The sequence below is a fragment of the Dromiciops gliroides genome, chromosome 1 (genome assembly GCF_019393635.1).
Source record: "Dromiciops gliroides isolate mDroGli1 chromosome 1, mDroGli1.pri, whole genome shotgun sequence".
Lineage (NCBI taxonomy): Eukaryota > Metazoa > Chordata > Mammalia > Microbiotheria > Microbiotheriidae > Dromiciops > Dromiciops gliroides.
The window spans coordinates 551,923,007-551,949,192 of NC_057861.1; the positions used below are offsets into that span (position 1 = coordinate 551,923,007).

General features: G+C 36.6%; 1 protein-coding gene across 5 annotated transcripts in view; it reads right to left on the bottom strand.

The window, feature by feature from the left end:
- LOC122737043 (INTS3 and NABP interacting protein) overlaps window positions 1–26,186 on the bottom strand; it is a 55,275-nt gene that overhangs the window by 6,976 nt on the left and 22,113 nt on the right. For 4 of the 5 annotated variants that reach the window (XM_043979465.1, XM_043979466.1, XM_043979468.1 and 1 more), the window contains one exon: window positions 887–989. In XM_043979465.1, the coding sequence (XP_043835400.1) occupies window positions 887–989 (103 nt within the window). Of the gene's footprint in view, window positions 1–886; window positions 990–2,875; window positions 2,900–26,186 lie in introns of those variants that run through there. The other variant, XM_043979469.1, reaches the window with a different exon arrangement.

Below are 26,186 nucleotides of genomic sequence, written 5' to 3' on the forward strand. Positions count from 1 at the left end.
TCTGAGGCCGGATTTGAACTCAGGTCCTCCTGAATCCAGGGCTGATGCTTTATCCACATGAATTATTTTTAAAAAGCAGTTTGTGAATAGTTCAGATAGAATAAAATATTCAGACAGAATAAACTCACATTTTTATGGGTACATGTATTAAGTTGCATTTACAACGTGACACTGAATTTAGGTGGTGAATATGGCGAACTATTAGGAATAAAAGCCAATGACTTAGCAGAACCCATCTCTCAACAACCTAAAAAAAAATCTCTATTATAGTGACTACAACTAAATTCCCACAAGCCCTTTTTAGTTTTGAAAATAAAACTGGTAAAACAGCAAATAATGTGATAAGCTTTTCTTCAAATTCTTCTGGAGGAAAAAACTCCCAGTATGTATGTAATTGTCTCAGTTGAAAAACCCAGTAATACTGTACACCTGAAATGTGTTTAGAAGATGCCAAAACCCTCAGGTGAAACCAAATGATTCAATCAACTGTACTCTGCTTAGTGAAAGGCAAATAAGCAGAATGATGACTTTTTCACAAAACTGACCAGTTATTTTGGCACTGTATAAACATCCCTATGATTTCTTCTTTAAAAATCTGTGTGCTGTGGTAGCTAGGTGAGGCAGTGGATAAAGCACCGGTCCTGGAGTCAGGAGGACCTGAGTTCAAATACGACCTCAGACACTTGACCCTTACTAGTTGTGTGACCCTGGGCAAGTCACTTAACCCCAATTGCCTCACTTAAAAAAAAAAATCTGTGTGAACACACAGCAGCTTATTTCTTAAAAATAAGAATTTTTTCAATTTTGTGAAGGATCCCAATAACCTACTATAGATCACAGCTTTAGACTTTGACATATACCAGCATCCAAAAAGTATATATAGTACCTGGCTCCAGGATGATTTGTGGAAGATTGGTTTTGCATAAGTAATTTCCTTTTCTCCTTGTCTAGTTCTGCCAGGATTGCTACTCGATTCTTATTTTGAAAACCTAGGGGAAATAAGGAATAAGAAAATTTTCAGTCTTATTTTATGACCCCAGGTCCCCTGTAACTTTGAAATTAAAACCTCTACTCTTTATGACATTATGATGAATTCATTACACTGTGTGGCTATGCTTATATTAAATTTGCTTTCCCTAAACAGGTATTATTTTTCTTTCTTTAAGATGTTATTAGGACAAATTAAGAGAATTTTACCAATTTCAGTTACAAAACAGACATATATTCATATACACACATAGTGCTCTGCTCTCTCTACTCTATTCTCCTACATAAACTTTCCTCTTCAAGTTAAACTGTTTTTCTAAAAGTTTTCATAACCAAGGTAGCAGTCATGTCTTTTGTATCTTTGGTTCTATGTAACCACTACTACTAGACCTGTTCCCCACCTCAACAGGGATCACAGAAAAATTAAAAAGAACCCATATGTATAAAAATATTTGTAACATCTCTTTTTGTAGTGACAAAGAGCAGGAAACTAAGAGGACTCCATCAATTAGGGCATGGCTAAACAAATTAAGAGTATATTAATATAATATAATATTCTTGTGAGGGCAGCTAAGGGCACAATGTGAAGTACCAGGCCAGGAGTCAAAAAGATATCTTATGAGTTCAAGTATGGCCTCAGACACTTAGTAGCTGTGTGACCCTTGGCAAGTCACTTAACTGTGCTTGCCCCAGTTTCCTCATCTATAAAATGAGCTGGAAACCACCCCAATGTCTTTGCCAAGAAAATCCCAAATGGGGTCATGAAGAGTTGGACGTGACAGAAACAAATGAACAACAATATTATTGTGCCATAAGAAATGATGAAAGGAAGAGTTTGAAGAATTATATGAAGTGAAAGTGAAGTAAGCAGAAACTGGATCATAATTTATATTGCAACAACATTATAATTACAACTTTGAAAGACTGAAGAACTTTCATCCATGTAATGTCCATCTGTGATCCAGAGGACTCATGATGAAGCATTTTACCTACTTCCTGACAGAAAGCTTATGCACTAAAGAAGCAGAATGAGACATACATTTTTAGACATTGCCAATGCAGGAATGTGATTTGTTCTATTGTGCATATTTGTTATAAGGGTTTTGTTTTTCTTCTTTTTTTCCCCAACTGGGTGGCAGAAGGTGAAAGGGATAGGAAGGATGGTGATGAACACCCCTCTCCCGGATCTGAGAACAGAAGAAAGGCCAGAAGAAATCACAAACAGGACAACTTTGAAAGTTTATGCTGAAGTTATTATTCTATGATGAGAAAGAAAAGCAAGTTCTATATGACAGCCTTGTAGTTTTATGTGTAATTCTCTCCTATTCCACAATGAATATGAAAATTCTCATTTTATTTTGTGTTTGGGTCCCTTATTTTTAAAATGAAAAAAAAATTAATGTTAAATTCTATTATTTCATTCTTCTCTGGCAGTTGGTAAACTACAGTCCTCTTTCCCAAATCCTTGAAAATGAAGTCTTAATTTTGTTCTTCCTTGATTCCTTATTTTATCTCTACAACAATAATATAAATGCCAATTTCAGCAAATCTCTGAAACTAAATGGCATCTGGCTCACCTCCAGGAAGCAAACTGAATGCTGTTAGTTGTTCGGTTCATTTAAGACAATCAGTTTATGTTGAAAAGGATACTGATTTACATCACAGACACAGGATCATAGATTTAGAGCCCTCCATAACACTTTATGGATAAGGTATCTCAGGCCCAGAAAGGTACTCAGCTTACCCATTTGATTAACTTTTTTTCAAATGCTATTATCCATCAATAATCAAATAAAGGCACCACTACTATTTGAAAATCAGCACTGCAAATGTGCTAACATCCAGTAAAGGAACCCTGAGGTAATCTTTCTGTTACACTGAAACAGACCTTTATTAGAATACTTTCTTCAATCTGGAGTTCCACAATCATGCAGACTCTAGTATAAAACAGAAAGGGAGACTTTTGATCACATGACCAATAAAATGTTGGATATTGTTTTCCACAACTATTTCAAACCCAAAACATAAAAAGGGGGTGATACAATGGAGGGGTGGAGAATTATGTACCAGATATAAATAACTAAAGCTGAATTCACAAGACAGAAATATCATAAAGGGCAAAGCCTTCATGAAATAAGGTTTAGAAAAGTAACCGCCAACTCAGCATCCCCAAGCCTAATCCCCAACTGTCTACAGGCATAGTACTTCAGATTACAGTTCCCTCTCCTTCAGAGCAGTAACTAAGATCCCACCAACCACTCACCCCACAATGGGCTGCAGACACTGACTCCACCTTTCCACTGGAAGGAAGGAAAGGGAAAAGGAGAAAGGGGAAGTGGAAAATATAAGAAACACAATGCCCCAATCTAGAGGGAAAATAGTTTCCATCCAAGGCAAAGGGGCCTATAAAGTCAGCTGGGGGAAGTATTTCCCCAGCCAACATATATTCTGGACAGGGATCTGTCTAGGCTCCATACTCCATAATCTAGGGAATAAGTCTCAGGCATTTGCGCAACAGTGCAAAGTGAAGAAGTCAAAACAAAAACTAAGAGAAGTGACTGGGAATACAAGAAAAAAACCCGAAAGACCAAAAAGCCATAGAGAATGCCTAAATAAAAACCTAGTTCATAAGCATATAAACCAATACAGAAGGAACAATGAGTAAAAATTCAAAGAGATGCCAGACACTCAGAACAACTAAGTTTTTTTCTATAAAGAAAAAATGAACCAAAATTCTTTGATCAAAAAAAGAATTCTGCAGACTTGCCATAGATTACGAAATAGCAGCATGAAAATTCAGAATGGGTGCAAAAGAGAAGATAATAGACATGCCAGTAAGTCAGAAATTGGAGCTAGAAACACAGAATTGAAAAAAGAAAAACAAGAATATCAAGGGAACAGATGAAAAAAATATGAAGGAAAGCGGCCCTAGCAGTACCAGATTTCAAACTAATATTACAAAGCAGTAACCATGAAAACAATCTGGTACTGGCTAAGAAATAAAGTGGAGGATCAGTGGAATACATTAGCTACACAATACAAAGTAGTAAATGACCATAGTAATCTAGTGTTTGATAACCCAAAGATCTAAGCTTTTGGGATTAAAAACAGTATTTGACAAAAAATTGTGGGGAAAACTGTAAAGTAGCTGGATAGAAATTAGGTATAGGCCAACATTTCACACCATATACCAATATAAGGTCAAAATGAGTACATGATCTGAACATAACAGAAGCAAATTAGGGGAGCATGGACAATTTTACCTGTCAGATTTATGGATAAGGGAAGAATTTACAACCAGATGAGATAGAGAGGATCCAAAGAAGTAGAATGAATAATTTTGATTACATTAAATTTTAAAAAAAATGCACAAATAAAACCAATGCATATAAGATTAGAAAGAAAGTAGGAAACTGGAGGGAAAATTTTTACAAATTTCTCTGATAAAAGCCTCATTCTCAAATATATAAGGAACTGAATAAATAAAACTATAAAAATAAGAGCCATCCCCTAATTGATAAATGATCAAAAAATATGAACAGGCAGTTTTTAGAAGAAGAAATCAAAGCTATCTAGAGTCATGAGGAAAAAAATGCTCTAAACCACCACTGATTAAAGAAATTCAAATTTAAACAACTTAGAGAAGAGAAAAATGACAAATGCTGGATGAGATGTGGAGAAATTGAGATACTAATGCACTGCTGGTAGAACTGTGAACTGGTCCAATCATTCTGGAGAGCAATCTGGAACTGTGTTCAAAAGGACATAAAACTGTGCATACACTTTGACCCAGCAATACCACTACTAAGTCTGTATCCCGAAGAGATTAAAGAAAAAGGAAAAGGACCTATAATGTACAAAAATATCTAAATAGCTCTTTTGTGGCAGCAAAGAACTAGAAACTGAGGGGATGCCCATCAATTGGGGAAATGCTTAACAAGTTTTAGTATACTATTGTGATAGAATTATGCTATTAAGAAATGATGAAGAGAATATTGTCAGAAAAACCTAGAAAGACTTACATGAACTGATGCAAAGTGAAGTGAGCAGAACCAGGAGAATAATGTACACAGTAACAGCAATATTGTAACGATGATAAATTGTGAAAGACTTAGCTACTCTGATCAAGACAATGATCCAAGACAACTCTGAAGAACTCAAGATAAAAAATGCTATCCACCTTAAAGCAGAGAACTTATGAGCTCTGAGTTCAAATTAAAGTATAACTTTTAAACTTTTTTCCCCCACTTTTTTTTAACAGCATGATTTCACATGGAATTGATATTAAATTGCTTAAGGTAGGAGAGGGACTCTAAGGGAGAGAATTCAGAACTCAAAACTTTTTTAATGGCACAAATAATAATAAACATCTTTTTTTTATTAAAAAAAAAGACCACTATAAAAAGAAAAAAAGAAAAACAAATACAGAACTTAAAAGATGAAATGGACATCCTCTCCAAAGAAACAGAGGTTCTACAAGACAAAATGACAGATTTAGAATATTTAAAAATAATAATACAGAAGTGGAAAAAATAGGCAAAAAGAAGCAAAAGGGAGCAATATTAAAAGTATATATGGGGGGCAGCTAGGTGGCGCAGTGGATAAAGCACTGGCCTTGGATTCAGGAGGACCTGAGTTCAAATCCAGCCTCGGGCACTTGACACTTGCTAGCTGTGTGACCCTGGGCAAGTCACTTGACCCTCATTGCCCTTAAAAAAAAAAAAGTATATATGAATTCTATACAAGTCAAAACAACTGACCTTGAAGATGGATGAAGACAGATTAGGATCATAGGTCTCTCAGGAGAGCATGACAAATTAAAAAAAGACCAAAATCCGAAAGTCATATTGCAATAAATAATGCAAGAAAATTATTGATAACTTCTAAATAAAAAAAACCAAAGCAAGGATTGATCAAATCTACAGATTGCTGTGGTTGGTAGGACACCCATACTTCAAACTCCAAAGCATGTAGTAATTAGATTACACAATATATTTTCTCCCCATTTCCCTTTCCTTCATCCAGAGAGCCAGTCTTTCCTTTTATCAAAAGCAAATAAATAACAAAGAGGAGAAAAAAGCATTTCATCAAAACTAAATGACACCTAAACCATTTCACCCCACACACAATGCTAAAATGATAAGAAAAAATTAAAAGTCTATAAACTCTTGGTCACAGTGAAAGGCCAAGTTCTGATTTAATCCTCTTCATCAACACTCAGTCCCTAGCTCTTCTTCAAACCTCAGAGCTGGAAAGATGCTGAGAACATCATGCTGACAACATATTCAGTATTCCATATCCACAGTAGAACACCACTTCAAAGAAGGGATGAAGGTGTGTTGTCATATTTCTTCTTCAGGGTAAAGCTTGGTCATTATTATCCAACATTCAGTTTTGGTTTTTATTGTCAATCTTGTGGGACTTGTTTTATATATCACATCAACCTATGTCTTCCTATAGTCTTCATATTCATTGTTTCCTACAGCAAATATCTCAGTAAATTCATATACCACAAGTTGTTTAGCCATTCTAAATCAATGAATATCTACTTTGTTTCTACTATTTGGTGTATATTGACACTTTCTATCTTTGACGTATATGTTCAGCAGTGGGAACTCTAGGTCAAAGCGTAATTCCAACTAGACTATCTTTTAAAAATAAAAATTGATATAGGGCTGGTCTTAGAATCAGGAAGACCTGAGTTCAAATCCTGATTCAGACACTTATTAGTCATGCAACCCTAGGCAAAGCTAACATCTCTCAGCCTCAGTCTCTTTATCTGTAAAGTGGCCCTCAGTCTTCTCAATTATAAAAGGGGAGGGAGTGAATTTGATGGCCTCTAAGGTCCCTTCCAGTTCTAAATCTGGTCCTATCAACTATGGGGAAAAGAAAGATCAAGGATACCGCCCCCCCCCTCAAAATAGACACACATACCTTAAGGTGATGAATTTCTAAAGGGAATTTAAAGAATTAGGTGGGGGAGGAAATGACTAAGAGGTGAATGAAGGCTACCTGGCCTAAAATTGGTCACATGCAGATCACATTTAAAACACAAGCATTAAATATATATTATGAGACAGCAAGATGGAAGGGCGGGGGGAATGATGCATGAAGTACTATATAAATGTGAGCTATTATTTGTAGTAGTATAACTCATCTTATGTAATGTATGTGATCCTGAAAATTCATGTGCATCAAATACTGGTAAATGGAATTATTTCTCGGTATGCTAGAGGAGCTTATTCTAAACGTACTTGGAGAATGTTCTACTTAAAAGAATCCTATAGTTAGTTCTTTGTGTAAAAACAATTACTTATAAAGTAAATAAGCACTCCCTTCCCTAATGTTAACTTTGCATATATGGGTTTCCATAACAAGTTTGCTTCAAGCAAGGTTCATCATGTGGATATTTCTATGGAATGGGATGATATTAAAAAAAGATTTCTAGGGGCAGCTAGGTGGCACAGTAGATAGAGCACCGGCCCTGGATTCAGGAGAACCTGAGTCAAATCCGGCCTCAGACACTTGACACTTACTAGCTGTGTGACCCTGGGCAAGTCACTTAACCCTCATTGCCCTTGGGGGGAGGGGGGGGGGGGAGATTTCTATGTCCATGACTAGGTTGCACCTGACTAAAGGCCATTTTTCTCAGAAAATGGTTAAATCTTTGAGATTCTGAAAAAAGGGCAATAGAAAATGAAAATAGAAAATTCTTTAACCACAGCCAGGAAAAAATGCAGTAGTTTCTTTTAAAAAATACACATTTTATTTTAAAGTTTTAAGTTCCAAATTCTTTCCCTCCTTCCCCTCCTCCCTCCCTGAGGCAATAAGCAGATATAAGTTATACATGTGTAATTATGTAAAACATTACCATATTAAGTCATTTTGTATAAGAAAACTCAAATAAAAGAAAAAAATGAAAGAAAAAGTAAAAAATAGTATGCTTCAATCAGTGTTCAATCAATATCAGTTCCTTCTTTGGAAGTGGATAGTATGCTTCATCAATTAGTCCTTTGGGACGATCTTGGATCATTGTATTGCTGAGAATAGTCATTCTCAGATCTTCATCAAACAATACTGCTGTCACTGCACAATGTTCTCCTGGTTCTGCTCACTTCGTTATGCATCAATTCACATAAGTTTTTCTAGGTCTTTCTGGAATCAACCTTCTTGTCATTTGTTATAGCACAATAATATTCCACTATAATCATATACCAAAGCTTGTTTAACCATTTCCCAACTAATGGGCATTCCTTTGATTTCCAATTCTTAGCCACCACAAAAAGAGCTGCTATAAATATTTTTGTACAAAAAAGTCTTTTTCTCTTTCTGGGGAAGTCTTTGGGATATAAACCTAGCAGTGGTATTGCTGGATCAAAGGGTATGCACAGTTTGATAGCCTTTGGGCATAGTTCCAAATTGCTCTACAGAATGATTGCAATAGTTTCTAAATTAAAATATGGTCAGCAAAACAGGCCCACACTAGAAACTAGTGATATTCTGAAGAATGTCAATTTTCCTCAAGATAATTTGGACGAAAATGGTTTTAGAGGGTACCATCAATAAAGTAATTACCATACTTGGAAATCAAGTGTTGAAGCACACCGAGAGGGGAAATGAGAATTAAGAAAGCTACATAAAAAGCATTTTAACAATATTCATATAATCATAACTGAGATTTTAAGTAATTCAATTTATATGAAATTATGCAAAAAATTCTTAGTATGAAAATGACATTTCTGTCTTTATAAGTTTATTCTTATCAAATCTGGCAACCCCAAAAAGACTATTCTCACTAAATTTTATTTTTCCCTGCTGGAGCACTTTAAAAACCATCAAGAAAGAAAATTTTAAAACTTGTAAGTAAAATGAGGAAATTTTCTGCCTTGCCAATATTTTTCGGTTCTATATTTTTAAAATATTAATTCTCAGCATAAAAAAAATTATGGGATCCAATGGAGGAAGAGACAATACATAAAAAGGAGCAGAAAAAAGGATGGGGAGAAGGAACCCATGCAGGGACAAGAGGGATAAGTCTGGAGAATCAGGAACGGAACTGGGAGAAAAATGAGATAAGGATAGTGCTGATCCTTCCTCAGACAGGCAGGAACTCACCAATGGAGGAAATCACCCTGGCCATTTTCTTGACATCCCCTGCACCTTTCTCAGGCAACAGTAATCAAATTCTCCCCATCCTCAGTTGTCTTCTCCCATTAAAAAATAAGTTCCTACTAATGCATTGTTGGTGGAGCTGTGAACTGATCCAACCATTCTGGAGAGCAATTTGGAATTATGCCCAAAGGGCGATAAAACTGTGCATACCCTTTGAGCCAGCAATACCACTTTTGGGTCTTTTTCCCAAAGAAATCATGGAAAGGGGAAAGGGACCCACATGTACAAAAATATTTATAGTTGCTCTTTATGTGGTGGCAAGGAATTGGAAGTTATGGGGATGCCCATCAACTGGGGAATGGCTGGACAAGTTGTGGTATATGAATACAATGGAATACTATTGTGCTGTAAGAAACAATGAGCAGGAGGAGTTCAGAGAAACCTGGAGGGTCTTGCGTGGGCTGATGATGAGATGAGCAGAACCAGAAGAACACTGTACACAGTATCATCAACATTGAGTGTTGATCTGCTGTGATGGACTATATTCTTCTCACCAATGCAATGGTACAGAAGAGTTCCAGGGAACTCATGATAGAAGAGGATCTCCAAATCCAGGGGGGGAAAAAAAAAAAGAACTGTGAAGTATAGATGCTGAATGAACCATACTATTTCCTTTGGTTTTGGTGCTGATGTTTTTCTATTTTGAGGTTTTTCCTCATTGCTCTGATTTTTCTCTTATAACATGTCTAATGCAGAAATGTTTAATGTTATTATATGTATATATGTATAGATGTGTATATATATGTATGTATGTGTATATATATAAATAAACCTATATCAGATTACCTGCTGTCTAGGGGAGGGGGGAGGGAGGGAGAAAAATCTGAAATTGGAAAGCATGTATATACAAAAGTTGAGAACTATCTTTACATGTAACGGGAAAAAAATTCTTTATTAATTAAAAAAAAAAAGTTCCTCAGGGGCAGGAATTTTGTATTTGTACTCCCAGCACTTAAGCATAAAGCCTGGTACATAGTCATGGCTTAATACTTTTTCTTTCATTCATGCAATCATTTATTCATGACACAAAGTAAGAGTTATAACAAACAATGACTAGCAGAGTCAGGATCTAAAAAAAAAAATACTGAAAGGCTAGATTCCTGGGCTGAATCAAATAAAATTAAATTCAATAGGGATAAATACAAGTCTTACATAGGTTCAAAAGTCACCTTCACAAGTACCAGATAGGAGAGGCATGATTAGATAATAGTTTGTGGGTAGACTGCAAGTTCAATGTAAATCAGCAGTGTGATGTGGCAGCAAAACCTTAAAAAGCAAATGTCATCTTGGACTCTATTAAAAGAGGCACAGCTTAAAAAAAATATTTTTTTAAAAGAGGCACTACTTCAAGTAATAAGAAGGTGGTAAGTTCATATGGACTCTGCCCTGAGCAAAATACATCTGGAGTACTGTATTCAGTTCTGGGGACAATTTTAAGAACACACAGATAAACTGGATAGCATCCAGAGAAGGGCAACCAAGATAGTGATGGGCCTTATGTCTATGACATAAGAGGATCAAATGAAAGAACTGGGAGTGCTTCTCCTGAAGAAGAGAAACTCTGGACATGAAAGTTGTCCTCAAATATCGGAAGGCTTATCACATGGAGGAAGGATTAGACTTATTCTGTTTAGCCCCAGAAGGCAGAACCAGGAACAATGATTGTAAAATGCAAAGAGGAAAGTCTAGGCTTGATGTTGGAAAAAGACTTCTGAAAAATTAGAGCTGTCCAAAAGTGAAATGGGAGACTTTGGAAGATGATGGGCCCCTCCTCCTCCTCGGAGCACTTCAAGTAGCAGCTGGATGACCATTCGTTGAGTATGTCATAGACAGGATTCCTTTCTAGGTATGGTTTGGACCACTGAGCTCTCTGCCAACTCTAAAATTTCATGATTGTGTAATAAAAAGTATAAGTATAAGATAAGCAGCTAGTTTAAATGTGGCTTGTGGAATTAGTATCATTATTTTATAGTCATATTTCATGGTAATGGCATACTGCCATTTGTGCTATAACTCGGATAGCTGAGTTTTATTTAAAACACAACCCCCAGTCCCCACCATAATAAATTTGAGGTAATCTTTCACAGGTCAGGGTCAGTATTGGCAGATAACAATAGCTCATATTTTTAGAACATACTGAACTTTACAAAGTGAAACACACATACACACACAAATCTCCTTTGATCCTCACAACAACCCTGTCAATCAACTAGCATGTGTTACTATGTGCTAAGTGTACTAAGTGTTAGAGTTACAAAGAAAAACTAAAGAGTCTCTGACTTTAAGGAATTCACAGTCTAAAGGGGGAGTTAACATGCAATTGTGTACATACAAGCTACATACAGGATAAACTGGAAATAATCAACAGCACTAGCATTTAGGGGAATCAGAAAAGGATTCTTGTAGAAGGTAGGATTTTAGTTGGGACTAGAAGGAAGTCAGGGAAGCTAGGAAGCAGAGATGAGAAAGGAAAATTCCAGGCATGGGGCACAGCCAGTAAAACTTCCTGGAATCAGGAGATGAAGTGACTGTCGACTGCAAGGAATAGCAAAGAAGCCAATGTCACTTTATCACACAGTGTGTGGGGTCAGGGTCAGGGAAGGTAGTAATATGTAAGAAGACTGGAGAGGTAAGAAAGGGCCAAGATATGGAGGGCTTTAACAGTCAAACAGAAGATTTCATATGTGATTCTAGAAGTAACAGGGAACCAGCAGAGTTGACTGAATAGAGGGTGACATGGTCAAACCTGAATTTTGGGAAGATCATTTTGAGAGCTGAGTGGAAGATGGACTGGAGAAAAGACTTGAGGCAAAGAGCCCAACTATTATGCTACTGCAGTAGACCAGGGTGCTGGCACTGACAGAGGAGAAAAGGGCTATGAGAAATGTTACAAAGGTAGAAACAACAGGATATGGCAAACTCATTGGCTATGGGGCAGAGGTGAGTAGGAGTATAGTGGTACTCTTGAAAGCAATAAGAAGGAAAGAGAGGGGATTTTGGGGGAAAGATAATGAATTTAATTGTGGATACGTTGAATTTATGTGTTCTTTCACTCTTCCCCTCTTTAGTCCTGTTTCACCTGAAGAGGTGGCCCTTCTCTTTGCAACAGCAAACAAACCTCATTACATGCACAAGCGATCCCATTCCATCCCATCTTCAGCAGACTGCCCCTGCTATGATCCTCACCCTTCCATTTATCTTCAGTCTTTTCCTGCCTACTGGTTGCTTTTCTGCCACATACAAACTTGCCCATGTTTCCCCTATTCTCCAAAACTTATTTCATTAATCCATTGCGACTGTCTATTTTCTGTATCTCTTCTCCCTTTTCTAGTTAAACTCCTTGAGAATTCTGTCTACAAGTGATCCTTCCACTTCCTTTCTTCTCAATTCCCTCATAACTGTGTAGTCTAGCTTCCAACTTCATCCTTCGACTGAAATTAATCTCTCCAAATTACCAAAAATTATTCTCTTTTTTTAATTAGGGAAGAGTAAAAGGATTTCTTTGCCACAGTGAGGATCCAGTTGGATTTATGTAACATAACTCTGTAGTAGACTCAGTCAGCCCAGGTCTGAGATTTCCTCCAGCATCATGTAGCAGCTGTAGAGTAATCCAAAACTAAGAAATGGCAGGGCAGGATCTTTCAAAGGGCAAAGGGGAAGAGACTTGAGAGAAGAGGGCAGTGTTGAGTTGACCTAGTTCACCAAGGGGTCAAGATGGGGAAGGAAGGTCAGTATATCTAGTTGGGGGGGGGGGCTGGTAGCAGCCTGGGAAAGAATGGAGGTGGAGAGATTGGGAATCACAGTGAGGATGAAGAGCAAGTTTGGGGGTTTACAAAGCAGAAAGAAAGGTGGAATGACAAAAAATTTCAGAGTTCATGAGCTCCCAGCATTTGTGAGTGACGACAAGTTCAAGGGTATTACCATCTTTATATGTAAATGATGTAGGGTTGGGGAGTAAGTTGAGGAACTGGGAGGTTGGGATACTTATGAAAGTATCACTAGGAATTGTGAAGTACCCTAGTAGAGGAAAGGAGTGGTAGAGAAGAGAAAGACTGTGAGCCAAGAACTGAACTCACTGAGGAAGGAGAGTACCTGGAAATTGGTTGACAACCACTTGGGTGGCAAATATGGAATGTATGAACCTCAAAGATGTTAGAGGAAGAGATCAAAGAGTATTCTTACTCCTCCATAATAATCAGTAAGGGGGCAGGGATATGACTGAAAAATGCCACTTATGTTGGATAGGATACCCAGGAAAGCTATGACAGGTGTGATAGGTGCTACTAACATCTTCATTTCATAGACAACGAAATTGAGGCTATGAAAGGTTAGGTGATTTGTTCAGTGTCATATGGCTAGTGTCAGAATTTGACACCAGTAACTTAGTAACTTTAAGCATATTGCCCTAGCCACCAGAAACAGAAGGTATCTAAGATCCCCTTTCTTTTTCTTCTCAACATCATAATACTCAAATCCAGACACTCTTTCTACTTGTTGTAGCAAGTGCATGCTGTAGTATCCTTTCCAACCACCAACAAAGCTATGTAACTTGTATGCATATGTATGAACTGTTTGCTCTTTTTGTTTCCTCCTATTTACTACTCCATTTCATCAATGCTGCCCCCCAAAATACCAATTCAGTTCTGGAGAATTAATTGTGGTGGATCAGTAGAATAGATTAGGCCCAAAATACATAGTTGTAAATGATCATAGTAATCTAGTGTTTGATAAACCCGAAGATCTAAGCTTTGGGGATAAGAATTCACTAGTGATTTCACAAAAATTTCTAGGAAAACTGGAAAGTAGCTGGGCAGAAGCTAGGTATAGACCAACATTTCATACCATATAACCAATATAAGGTCATAATATAACATAAGGATATGACAGAAACAAATTGGGAGAGCATGGACAATTTTACCTGTCAGATCTATGGAAAAGGGAAGAATTTATGACCAAACAAGAGATAGAGAGGACCAAAAGTAAAATGGATAATTTTGATTACATTAAATTTTTAAAATTTTCTACAAACATAACCAATACAGCCAAGTTTATAATGAAACCAGGAAACTAGGGGGGAAATTTCTACAACAAATTTCTCTGATAAAGGCTTCATTTCTCAAACATATAAGAAGCTAAATAAAAATTATAAAAATAAGCCCAATTGTCAAAGGATATGAACAGGCAGTTTTTAGAAGAAGAAATCAAAGCTATCTACAGTCATACGAAAAAATGCTCTAAATTCCCATTAATTAGAGAAATACAAATTAAAACAACTTAGAGGTAGGACCTCACACCTATCAGATTGGCTAACATGACAGATGAGGAAAATGACTAATGCTAGAAGGGATGTGGAAAATTTGGGACACTAATACACTGTTGGTAAAGTTGTGAACTGGTCCAACCATTCTGAAGAGCAATTTGAAACTACATTCAAAAGGATATAAAACTGTGCATACCCTTTGACCCAGCAATACCACTACTAGATCTGTATCCTAAAGAGATTAAAGAAAAAGGAAAAGGTCCTATATGTACAAAAATATTTATAGCAGCTATTTTTGTGGTAGCAAAGTACTGGAAATGGGGGGGAATACCCATCAATTGGGGAATGGCTGAACAAGTTGTGGGATTCTGTTGTGATGGAATAGTATTATGCTATAAGAAATGATGAACAGGATGCAGTCAGAAAAACCTGAGAAAATTTAATATGAACTGATGCAAAGTGAAGTAAGCAGAACCAGGAGAATAATGTACACAATAATAGCAATATTATAACAATGATCAAATGTGAAAGACAGGCACTATGATCTATTCAATGATCCAAAACAATTCCAAAGAGCTAATGATGAAAACTGATATCCACCTCCAGAGAGAGAGCTGATAAAGTCTGGGTGCAGATATAAGCACACTTTTTTAGTTTTCTTGCTTTTTTTTTTTTTTGAAGCATGGCTAATATGGAAATGTACATGATCTCACATGTATAACTGATATCGAATTGCCTTCTCAACGGGGAGGGGAGAGACAGGCAAGAAGAGGAGAATTCTTTTTTTTTTTTTTGGTGGGGCAATGAGGGTTAAGTGACTTGCCCAGTGTCACACAGCTAGTAAGTGTCAAGTGTCTGGGGCCAGATTTGAACTCAGGTCCTCCTGAATTCAGGGCCCATGCTTTATCCACTGTGCCAACTAGCTGCCCTGAAGAGAATTCTAAACTCAATATTTAAACAAAGTAAATGTTTAAAATAAAATATCAAATTAATTTTTTTAGAAAAGAATTTATTAAGTTCCTTTCATGTGTAATATACTGTACATGGAACTAGGAATATATTGAAAAGAAAACGACCCTGTCCCTATTCTCAAGTAACTTTGCATCTAATAGAATTAACTCTCTTTCACACAGGAAGTTTTGATACACAATACTATTCGCATTTGACTATCTTAATTTAAAACATTAAATTCAATGTAAACATTGAACATAAGCTTCTTAGGGGAAGGGGCTATTTAATTTTTTTCTATGTTTCACTGGTACCTTGCACATGGTAGGTACTTAACAAATGTCTGTTGTTGATTTGCTGAAGAAATATTTCTAATTCATTTATAAATAGATAATATATGTAACAGAACAAGCATGATGACTTGATTGGAGCTATTTAAATTAATGGCCTCATATAAATGTCTGGGTTCCAATGCCAGTATGGACAAAAGATTATGGAGGTAGCTGAAGTAAGTAATGCTTATGTAGAACTACAGATTAGGAAATGTTGGGCATCATTAAGAGTTGAATTTTCGGGGCAGCTAGGTGGCACAGTGGATAGAGTACCGGCCCTGGAGTCAGGAGGACCTGAATTCAAATCCAGCCTCAGAAGCTTGACACTTACTAGCTGTGTGACCCTGGGCAAGTCACTTAATCCCAATTGCCTCACCAAAATAAATAAAAAGAGTTGAATTTTCACACATGAAATCACACGTAATTTAAAGGTCCATAGCTGACAAACTATGGAATGTTTTCTTTCATTTCTTTCCCTTTTCTCTGCTCTGATCTTATTCATGTTTCATTGGTGAGCAGGACTTCCTGTAATGAAGTTATTAGGAGTGTAACCAAATTACCTCCTCTTTGTTTGTAATTTTATAGATTGGAGTTGCTAGCTGCCCTCATAGTCCCTTCTAGATCTGAAGTTCTACAATTCATTTGCTATCTCATCCTAACTTCTTACAGGAAGAATATAAAATTATAATGATATAAAATATGAAACTTATCCTATAAGAGAAACCAGTGAAGTTTAGTTCAACAAACATTTATTAAGTACATATGAATGTAAATATGTGAAAAGTTCTAGAGTGACAGATATGTAAAATAATACTTCCTTTTCTCAAGGAACTTAAAACCTACTGGGTAGAGGAGTGGAATTAGAAACATACATAAATAAGTACTATGTACATTGCATTCAAATATGACCCAAGACAGAGTGAAACAAGGATAAAGAGACCCAAAGAGTTCTAAGAAAATTTGGATGGGGAAAAATAATTTTTAGCTGAGCAACTGAGGACAGTTTCAAAGAAGAAATATGTCCTGAAAGGTAAATTTTAACATTTCAGGGATGGGGAATGACCTGCATAAATGCATGGAAATAGGACAGGGAAGCATGAGATAGATAAATAAGCATTCCAGCTTGTCTGAAATGTATAATGAATGTTGAAAAGTAATGTGAAACATGGCTAGATAAACAGGTAGGAGACAAATTGTGGGAGGCCTTAAATGTATGGCTAAGAAGTTTTCATCCTCTAGATCAATGGTTTCCAAACTTGGTCATTCATCCTTATCATTGAAAAATTCTGGCACAAATACCTCCAGTATATGTGTATTACTTATTTTAAAGTACACTATATACTACTGTCCTAATAATTATATACAGTATAAAGCTCAAACAAAAATATAAACTTTAAAAGAATGAGATAAAAATGAAGTAATATTTGATACTAGAGTCAAAAGGAAGCCAGTAGTTTATTGAGTAGGAAAGTGACATAGGCCTGAACTTTAGAAGAACTAAGTTCTGCCAGATTGTTAACTAATTTTCACAGCACTTTTTGATAAAGAGTAAGTCTTAATGCAGAAATAAGTTTAATGTGATTGTACATATATAACCTATATCAGATTGCTTGCTGTCTTGGGGAGGGGAAGGAGGGAGAAAAATTTGAAACTAGAAATCTTATAAAAACAAATGTTGAAAACTATCTCTACATCTAACTAGAAAATAATAAAACACTTTTATGAAAAAAAAAAGTTTAGCCACTACTGCTCTAGACACACTAAAATCCAAGATCATTGGGTTTGAGACCAGAACACTTGGCTTCAAATTCCAACTGTTATTTACTACCAGTGTGGCCTTGGACAAGTCACTTAATTTCTCAGGGTCTTGGTTTATTTATATGTAAAATGGGGGGGGGTAGATTAGATGATCTTTAAGGTACTTTGTCCTCTAAAATCTTATAGGATTTTAGAAATCTACTGAAAGTCGGGGCAGCTAGGTGGCACAGTGGATAAAGCACTGGCTTTGGATTCAGGAGGACCTGAGTTCAAATCCAGTCTCAGACACTTGACACTTAACTAGCTGTGTGATCCTGGGCAAGTCACTTAACCCTCATTGCCCTGCAAAAAAAAGGAAAAAGAAATCTACTGAAAGTCACTGAACAAGAGAGTATCATAAATCAGACCTGCTCATTTGGCAGGCATATGAAAAAAAAGAGGAGTGAAGAAGGTAGAAACTCAAGGAAGGTCGACTAGCTAGTAAGCTACTAAAACATTTAATTACATAAAATATTATATTGTATAAATTGCAAGATAACACTTTCATGTCATCAATTGCATGGCTTACAATATGTTTCATATCATCACATTCATTTAATAATTAATTTATTAAGTACTCAACATATGGAGTTTACTTTGTGCCAAAGATAAATTCTTAAGATACAATCCTTTCCCTCAAGATTAAAATGTAGTCACTGCACTCTTCAGATAATAATGTCTAAATATGAATCTAGAAAGCCACAGTTTTTGAAAGAGCAGAAAATATAGGTCATCAAACTACGTATGATACTTAGGCTACTATGTGTTTTTTCAAACTTCAGATACTTAAAGATATACAGTGGATGGGAAATTTAATCATTACATAAAAGCATTACTTTCTAAAGACATGACTATTTTCACAAAATTATCCCATTTTAAATCCAAGAAAAACGATCATCTAGCTTCTTAGCTATGATACTGTTTCAATATTTAATTTTAAAATAATAGTTTACATTAGTATAGCATGCTAAAGTTACAGAATGCCGCGTAATATATTTCTTTTAATCTTCATAAAATGGAAATGTAGGGAGCAATAATATCAAGTATTATTCTCATTTTACAGATGAAGAAATAAAAAAACTAATGTCAAATGTCAATGCCATCAATGGCAAAGTCAAGACAAAAAAAGATAATTTTACTAATCTGCCTTCTAAATATAAAATCTTCATTCTTTACTATGCCATACTGCTGCTCACATGTATGCTAACTAAATATTCTAAAGACCTTACCTCTGAAGTGTGAATCATATACCTTGTTTCATTCTCAGCAGTATGGGGGTGTTGAAGAGAGATGTAGCATACAAAACAAGAATTCTTTGACATTCACATGCAAGTAACTTGTTTAAAGTTAGCTTTCATAAGGTGTTATTTGAAGCCATTAAGATAATACAGTGCACATGAAATGCTCATCCTCTTTTAAAATGTCTATTTGCTCATTATATAAATCTACATTAAAGCTTACATTCAGTTATTTTAAAACTCCCACGATTTCCTTATCTAAAGTACTGATATAACTAGTTCAATGAATTAAAATAAAATGTAAAAAGTTAGAACTGACATTAAGTCTATACTAATATTAGTTTACTTAAGAGAAAAATTTCATAATGTCATAACAAATGACTGAAATTCTTTAAAAACAATGACAACAATACTCTGGCACTGTCTAAATAGGTATTTATCCTTCAAATTCTCCTATTCATAATCTTGTAAACAATCAGACTATTATTATCTTTAAGACGCTAATGTTTAATATTAGAAAAGTAAATAATAAATGAAAAATGTTCATTTTAACAGAAATTAGATATAACATTCTCCTTAAAAGTCCTACTTTGGTACCTTGGCATGACATGGAGATGACTTAGGTTTTTGGTGCTAGTTTTTTGTTTTTTTAACTTGAACTGTAATTTCATCAGTATAAAGAAATTCTCAGTGAGGAAATTTTCTCTTCTATTATAAATGAGCATCTACTCTGTAACTCGTCTTAATTGCCTGGGGCACTGAGAGGGTAAGTGAATCTGGGTCATCCAGGCTTTCCTGACTCTGAAGCTGGTTCTCTATCCACTATGCCATACTGCTTCTTGACCCCGGGCTTTTCAAGACTATACCAGTGAAATCCAAGGCTCTACTAAGGCAGAAAACTTTTGAGTACTAAAACAAATTATGTTTGCTATCTTAGGACCTGCCTTACCAAACTTATCAGCCAGTCACTAGATTATGAAATTTGTTGGTCATCGTAACCCACAAAACAAAGCAAAATGTATAACAGTCATAAGACTTGTTTATCTTCCTCCTGATTCCACAGTACTTACTAGTCACAGTCAGGCAGAAAACGGTACAGAATATGCTAAGAGTCAGACGTTTTTAGACATTAATTTAACTGTTCTTTTAATGGTTGTTAGACAAAGATCCCATGACAGATGCCTGAAGGCAATGAACCACATTTATGTTCACATTCTGAAAAATCAAAAAAATTGCAATTAAAAAAGAAAAATGTCTCATAGTTATCCTCAGTGAGGACAGTAAAGGAGTCAACCGAATTGGGGGTTTTTTACATCTAAAAAAGAAAAGGATACTTGGTCATTATACCTAGCACTGTTCTCAAGAAGCAAGAGGAAGCAGACCACTATAAAGATATAGAAAGAGTGTACACTAACACTTGGTATAGATGATGAAGAACTTGAAAAAAATAACTGATCTAAGTCAAAATACACCTTACTACACTGTGAATTCAATGCAGCATTAAGTGTAGGGAAAGAAGGCTAAAATTGTGTCAGAAAACAATCTGAAATGAAAGAGGCCTCAGGTCCATAAATCATGAATACTTTCTTCAAGAAGAAACATGGAAGATGTTCTATATGATTACAGAACATCAAATAAGTGATACTGAAAGATAATAAGTTGTCTATATACAATCAAATTATCAACTGATTGGAAATAGGTTCACAATTAATAAGGAATTAGAACAAAGAATAGAATCAAACGTTTATTAAACACTAACGCTAAATGGAGAATGGATAGAGTAGGGAGAGACTTGCCGATGACAGACCCACCAGCAGGCAACTGCAATAATCAAAATATCAGGTCATAAGGGGCTATACCAAGACAGTAGCAGAGTCCTTTGACTCTGAGAAGGGAATGTATTGGGGAGATGCTGCAAAGGTGAAATCAACAGGCTATGGCAACAGTTTGGAGTTGGGGAGTGAGAGATATAGTAAGGAGTCCTGGATGGCTCCTAGGTTGCAAGCCTGAGAGACTGGGCGAATGTCATCTCTCTACTGTAGAGAAAGAAAAAATCATAAAGACATTTACAATCATCATTTCTTAGAAGACTTTCAGTGAAGCAAGACAGTCACAAGATGACCAAAAAAAGGACAGAAACCACCTGGATTACAACATATAATAGGATAGGCAGCTTCTAAATTCATCTGTCAGTACAGATACTTTGGACGGTTATCTGTATAGAAAAAATGAACTAGGCTCAGATTTGAATATGAGGAAAAGATTGGGCAAGATCTCATTTGGGAAACCAAGCAGCACTCCTAATGATCCCAAGCAGCTCATACTGTTGCAAAAGTCCATCTCTTTAGTACCTGGTAGTCCTACATATATGGCTGCAAATCATGAAATTTTTATCTCAAAAGTACAGGTTACCAGTGACATAAAATATCACCAGAGATAGGTAGTTCTCTGTCTGTTTATCAATCAATCAATCAATCAATATATCTACATACATATCTTTGTTGATTTTTTATGCACTTCTCATGTACAATGTATAGTTAGTAATAGGATTTAATATGTTTATACCTACCACACATTTTTCCATTTCTATTTGGGTAACAGTATAGCAGTGTGAACTGCTTGAAATTATTGAGAGTGCTACACAGTTTCCCAAGAGATCCAGCTTAATCTCTTCCTCATTTTCAATTCTGAGCCCATTTCATTGTTCCTATACAGATACCTATCCAAAGTATCATCGCTAGGTGGTGCAGCGGACAGGAGACTGGATGTGGAGTCAGGAAGACCTGAGATCAAATTCTACCTCAGATTCTTTTTTTTTTTTTTTTAGTGAGGCAATTGGGGTTAAGTGACTTGCCCAGGGTCACACAGCTAGTAAGTGTTAAGTGTCTGAGGCCGGATTTGAACTCAGGTATTCCTGACTCCAGGGCCGGTGCTCTATCCACTGCGCCACCTAGCCACCCCCTACCTCAGATTCTTAATAGTTGTGTGCCATAAGAAAGTCACTTAACCTTTGTTTGCCTCAGTTTCCTCATCTGTAAAAATGAGAATATTAATATCATCTACCTCCCAGGGTTGTTGGGAGGATTGTGAGATTAAGTACTATTAAATCCCTCTGCAAACCTTAAAATGATATATAAATGCTAGCTATTATTAATACCATTCTGCTGCTCAAGAAGCGTCAGCAGATTCCTATTACCTCTAAGTTAAAATACAAACTGCTCTATTTGGAACTTAAGGCCCTTCACAACCTGGCCCCAATCTCTTTCCAGACTCATTTCACATTACTTCCCCTCTGGCAATCGATGTTCTAACCCAAATGGCCTCCTCAATGTCCCTCCATTCAAAACATTCTCTCTCTCATCTCTGTACCTTTGAACAGGCTGTCCTGTCTGTATGCTCAGAATGCTTTCTTCATTTCTATCTCTTGAGATCTCAAGTGCCAAGTTCCACAGTCTTTCCTGACTCTCTTGCTCCACCCCCACGCTGGCAACTAGTCATTGTCCCCAAAAACATAGTTTCTCTTTACTTTATCTGCCTGTATAAAAAGGTGAGAATTTTTGGAGTATGTATTTTGTTGTATATTTCATCTAAGGATAGCTCTTATGTAGCTTGCCCTGTAGTTCACTGAAATTTTGACTCTTATCTAGCTTGCGCAACAGCCTATTTAAATATCAAGTCTTTTCCACCAGTGTATTGTCCGGAAGCATAGCTCCCCCTCACCCATTCTGCATTTGTGCAGCTGCTTTTCTGAATCCACCCACAGGACCTTATATTAATTTTAGTAAGTTTGGATCATCACTCAAGGCTGTCAACATCTTTTTTTGTATCCTAATTCTGTTACAAAAACAAAAAAATTATCTATCCCTATTTCGAGTCTCTGTAAACTTGATCAGCAAGTAACTTTTTTTTTAATCCTTTATTATAAGGGATGGCTCTCTTGGAAAGGGACAGATATACTGGAAAATATAAGTGATATAAATGAAAAATAGCAATAAAATTTTATTTAAAAAAAATCCTTGATCAGCACGGCAACTATGACTTCACTTATGTGTCTAATAAATTACTGACTAGAACAATGTCAAGGCCAGCTCCTTGAGGCATTCTATTAAATAACTCCCTCCAGATGAACATCAATCTATTAATTGCTATTCTTTAGGTCTGGTCATAAAGAAATGTGGTGACCTAAGAGGCCAAGCAATTAGCTCAGAACTGGCAAAAAAACCAAACCAAAACAAAACCCTAGCCAAGAAACTCCTATGTCAATAATTTAAGTTATACAGGTCACAGCCTCAAATTTTGGGGGCACTTTAGGCCTCCAAGCTTCTGATCAACAAACTACTATATGTGTGTATGTAACTATCTCTTAGACTGTATGATATTAATGCAAGGGAATAAAGCTTCAACTGCTTGAGCTCTCAGCAGTGTAGACAGAGGTGAACAAAGACTGCACTGTTACTGGTTCTCTTTTAATATGAACATGGTTTATTTTTTCCAGTTGAATTGTAAACTACTTGAAGATAAAAACCACATTACACTTCTTAAGATCCCAGAGTGCTAGATAATGCTTTGTACGGAGTACACACAATAACATTTTCTGTTAACAAATAAAAAAAAGAAAAAAAAAGAAAAACTACTCTATAGATTCTTTGAAGTTTGGGAACTTGTAACTAATTTTCCATTTAGTTTTTTAAAGCATAAATTATTTCCATAATTGAGTGACAATCTGAGTGTATCTGTATAAAGACAAAGTTGACAGTACTGAACATATATTGTTAACAGTACATATGCATGTAATACATGCACGTGCATAAACAAAATTCAGAAGTTTGTAAAAGTTCTATTTTGAGTCTCAATAGTGCCCAAGTTGCCAAGGCTTGCAATCAAGGTAAACTATTCTCTTTGATTAGTTTTTTCACTTCTTTCCAAGCTGTAAACTCATTTTATATGTGTAAACTCATTTTTATATTTCTTCCCATACTCTTTAAAAAAAATTTTAAATATGACCTTATAAAGTCTTTTGTCTTGTTCTACTATGCTATGCTGTAAAATAAAGGTTGTCTTCTAACTTAGGGAGAGACTGCCTTTCATTGTAGAGTAAAAGAATTTGTTTTCAAATTGCAAAAGATATAAAGATTCGGGGCAGCTAGGTGGCGCAGTGGATAGAGCACTGGTCCTGGATTCAGGAGGACCTGAGTTCAAATCCGGCCTCAGACACTTGACACTTACTAGCTATGTGACCCTGGGCAAGTCACTTAACCCTCATTGCCCCCCCCCCCAAAGAGTTATACATGTATAGTTGTGCAAAACATTTCCATATTAGGTCTGAACAAAACCAGAAAAAAAATCTTAAGAAAAAGAAACTTTAAAAAAATGTTTAAAAGAACCTTTGTTAGGGGCAGCTAGGTGGCGCAGTGGATAGAGCACCAGCCCTGGAGTCAGGAGTACCTGAGTTCAAATCTGGCCTCAGACACTTAACACTTACTAGCTGTGTGACCCTGGGCAAGTCACTTAACCCCAATTGCCTCACTAAAAAAAAAAAAAAACCAAAACCTTTGTTAAATTTCAGGGTTTAACTGACAGTTATCCCTTCCACAGCTCAACTTTCCCCATCACAGTTTCACTGTATTGTGGGTCAGCATAAAATATTAAATGGGAATTTTGGGGACTTTTGAAGAAGCCACAGACAACATGTGAAGGCCAGTAGTTGACATAGAAGAAGTTTAGAAACTCAGAAATGCATAAAATATATGTATAGTATTGTATAATATCAACCCAAATTTTACATTAAGGTACTATAAACGTCCCATAAAAGAAAAAGAAAAAAATTCAGACTTCTTTACTCTGGTATGAAGGGAAGGCCAGGAAAGGATTTTGAGGTACCTGGGTCCTTCCCTGGGGGGACCTATGCCTTTTCCCCTAGCTCCCGGCCCTCCTTTCAGTGATCCCAGTTACGGGGCCCTCATTTCACTCCTCTTTATCCCCCAGCTCCCTTCACAGAGAGGGATGCATTCTCCCCTCTCCCTGTTTCCTCTCTGGGCTCCACCATGCATTCAAGCTGAAGGGCAAGCCCATCCTTGGGTAGAGGAGGTGAGAGAATGGAGAGATGAGGAACCCAACAAATTGTTTTCAGGTCTAGGAGTTGGTCGACTGAGCTCTCTATATCCTGGGAGTATTAAGGAACAGGAAAGGATGGAACCAAGATTTCAGATATTCATAGACAGATTTTTGAGGGAAATAGGTAGGAGGGAAATTAGGAAGTTTGTTGCTTGTTAGTTCTGCATCTCTTTCATCTCCCAACTCTTAAATAAAGCAATCTAAAGCAAGTCTAATCAAAAAAAAAAAAGAAAAGGGAGGGCACAAAAATTCTATGTGGATTTATGCACCCTGCCACCCCCAGGTGGAAGGGATAACTATATTAATATGTTGATTTCTTAACTTAAGAAAATGGTATTAATAACACAAATTAAAGTTAAAATTCTATGGATGCACATTTCTTTCAAAGGTTGTCAGACATTTGCCAGCACACCCCTGTACTGCTCTCTAAGCACTGCTTGAGCTCGGCAGGAGCAATGTAGAAAGCTCAAGAAATGAAATCAACAGTCTGGAGGCCTAGTGACTGGAGGCAAATGATAATAATAATAATGATCAAGGGACAGCAAGATGGCACAATGGATAGAGCACTGGTCCTGGAATCAAAAGGACCTGAATTCAAATCCTGCCTCAGACACCTACTAGCTGTGTGACCCTGGGCAAATCACTTAACCCTGAATGCCTCTCCCCAAAAAACATATTAATAATAAGCATTTACATAGTGCTTGAAGATGTGCCAAATGCTTTACGTGCATTATCTCACAACCTCACAATACCCATGGAAAGCCAACTGGGATTTATTAAGTCCCTACTATATGCCAGATCCTGTGCTAAGAGCTGGAATATAAAGAAAGGCAAAAAATAGTCCCTGCTCTGAAGATTTCATAGACTAAAAAGTGAGACAACACGCCAACACTATATACAAACAAAATATACATGGCGGGGGGGGGGGCAGCTAGGTGGTGCAGTGGATAAAGCACCGGCCCTGGATTCAGAAAGACCTGAGTTCAAATCTGACCTCAGACACTTGATACTAGCTGTGTGACCCTGGGCAAGTCACTTAACCCTCACTGCCCTGCCCCCCATATATATATGTGTGTGTGTGTGTGTGTGTGTGTGTGTGTGTGTGTGTGTGTGTATGGGATATATTGGGGTAGCTTCAGAGGGAATACACTAAAGTTAAGGAGGGTAGGGAAAGGCTTCTTGCAGAAGGTGGGATTTGAGCCTTGAGACCTGAAGGAAGCTAGGAAAAGTAGGAGGCAGATGTGAGGAAAGAAAGTGTTCCTGAGGGACAGTCACTAAAAACACACTCAGGAGATGAAGTGTCACATTTGAGGAATGACATGGAGGCCAATGTCACTG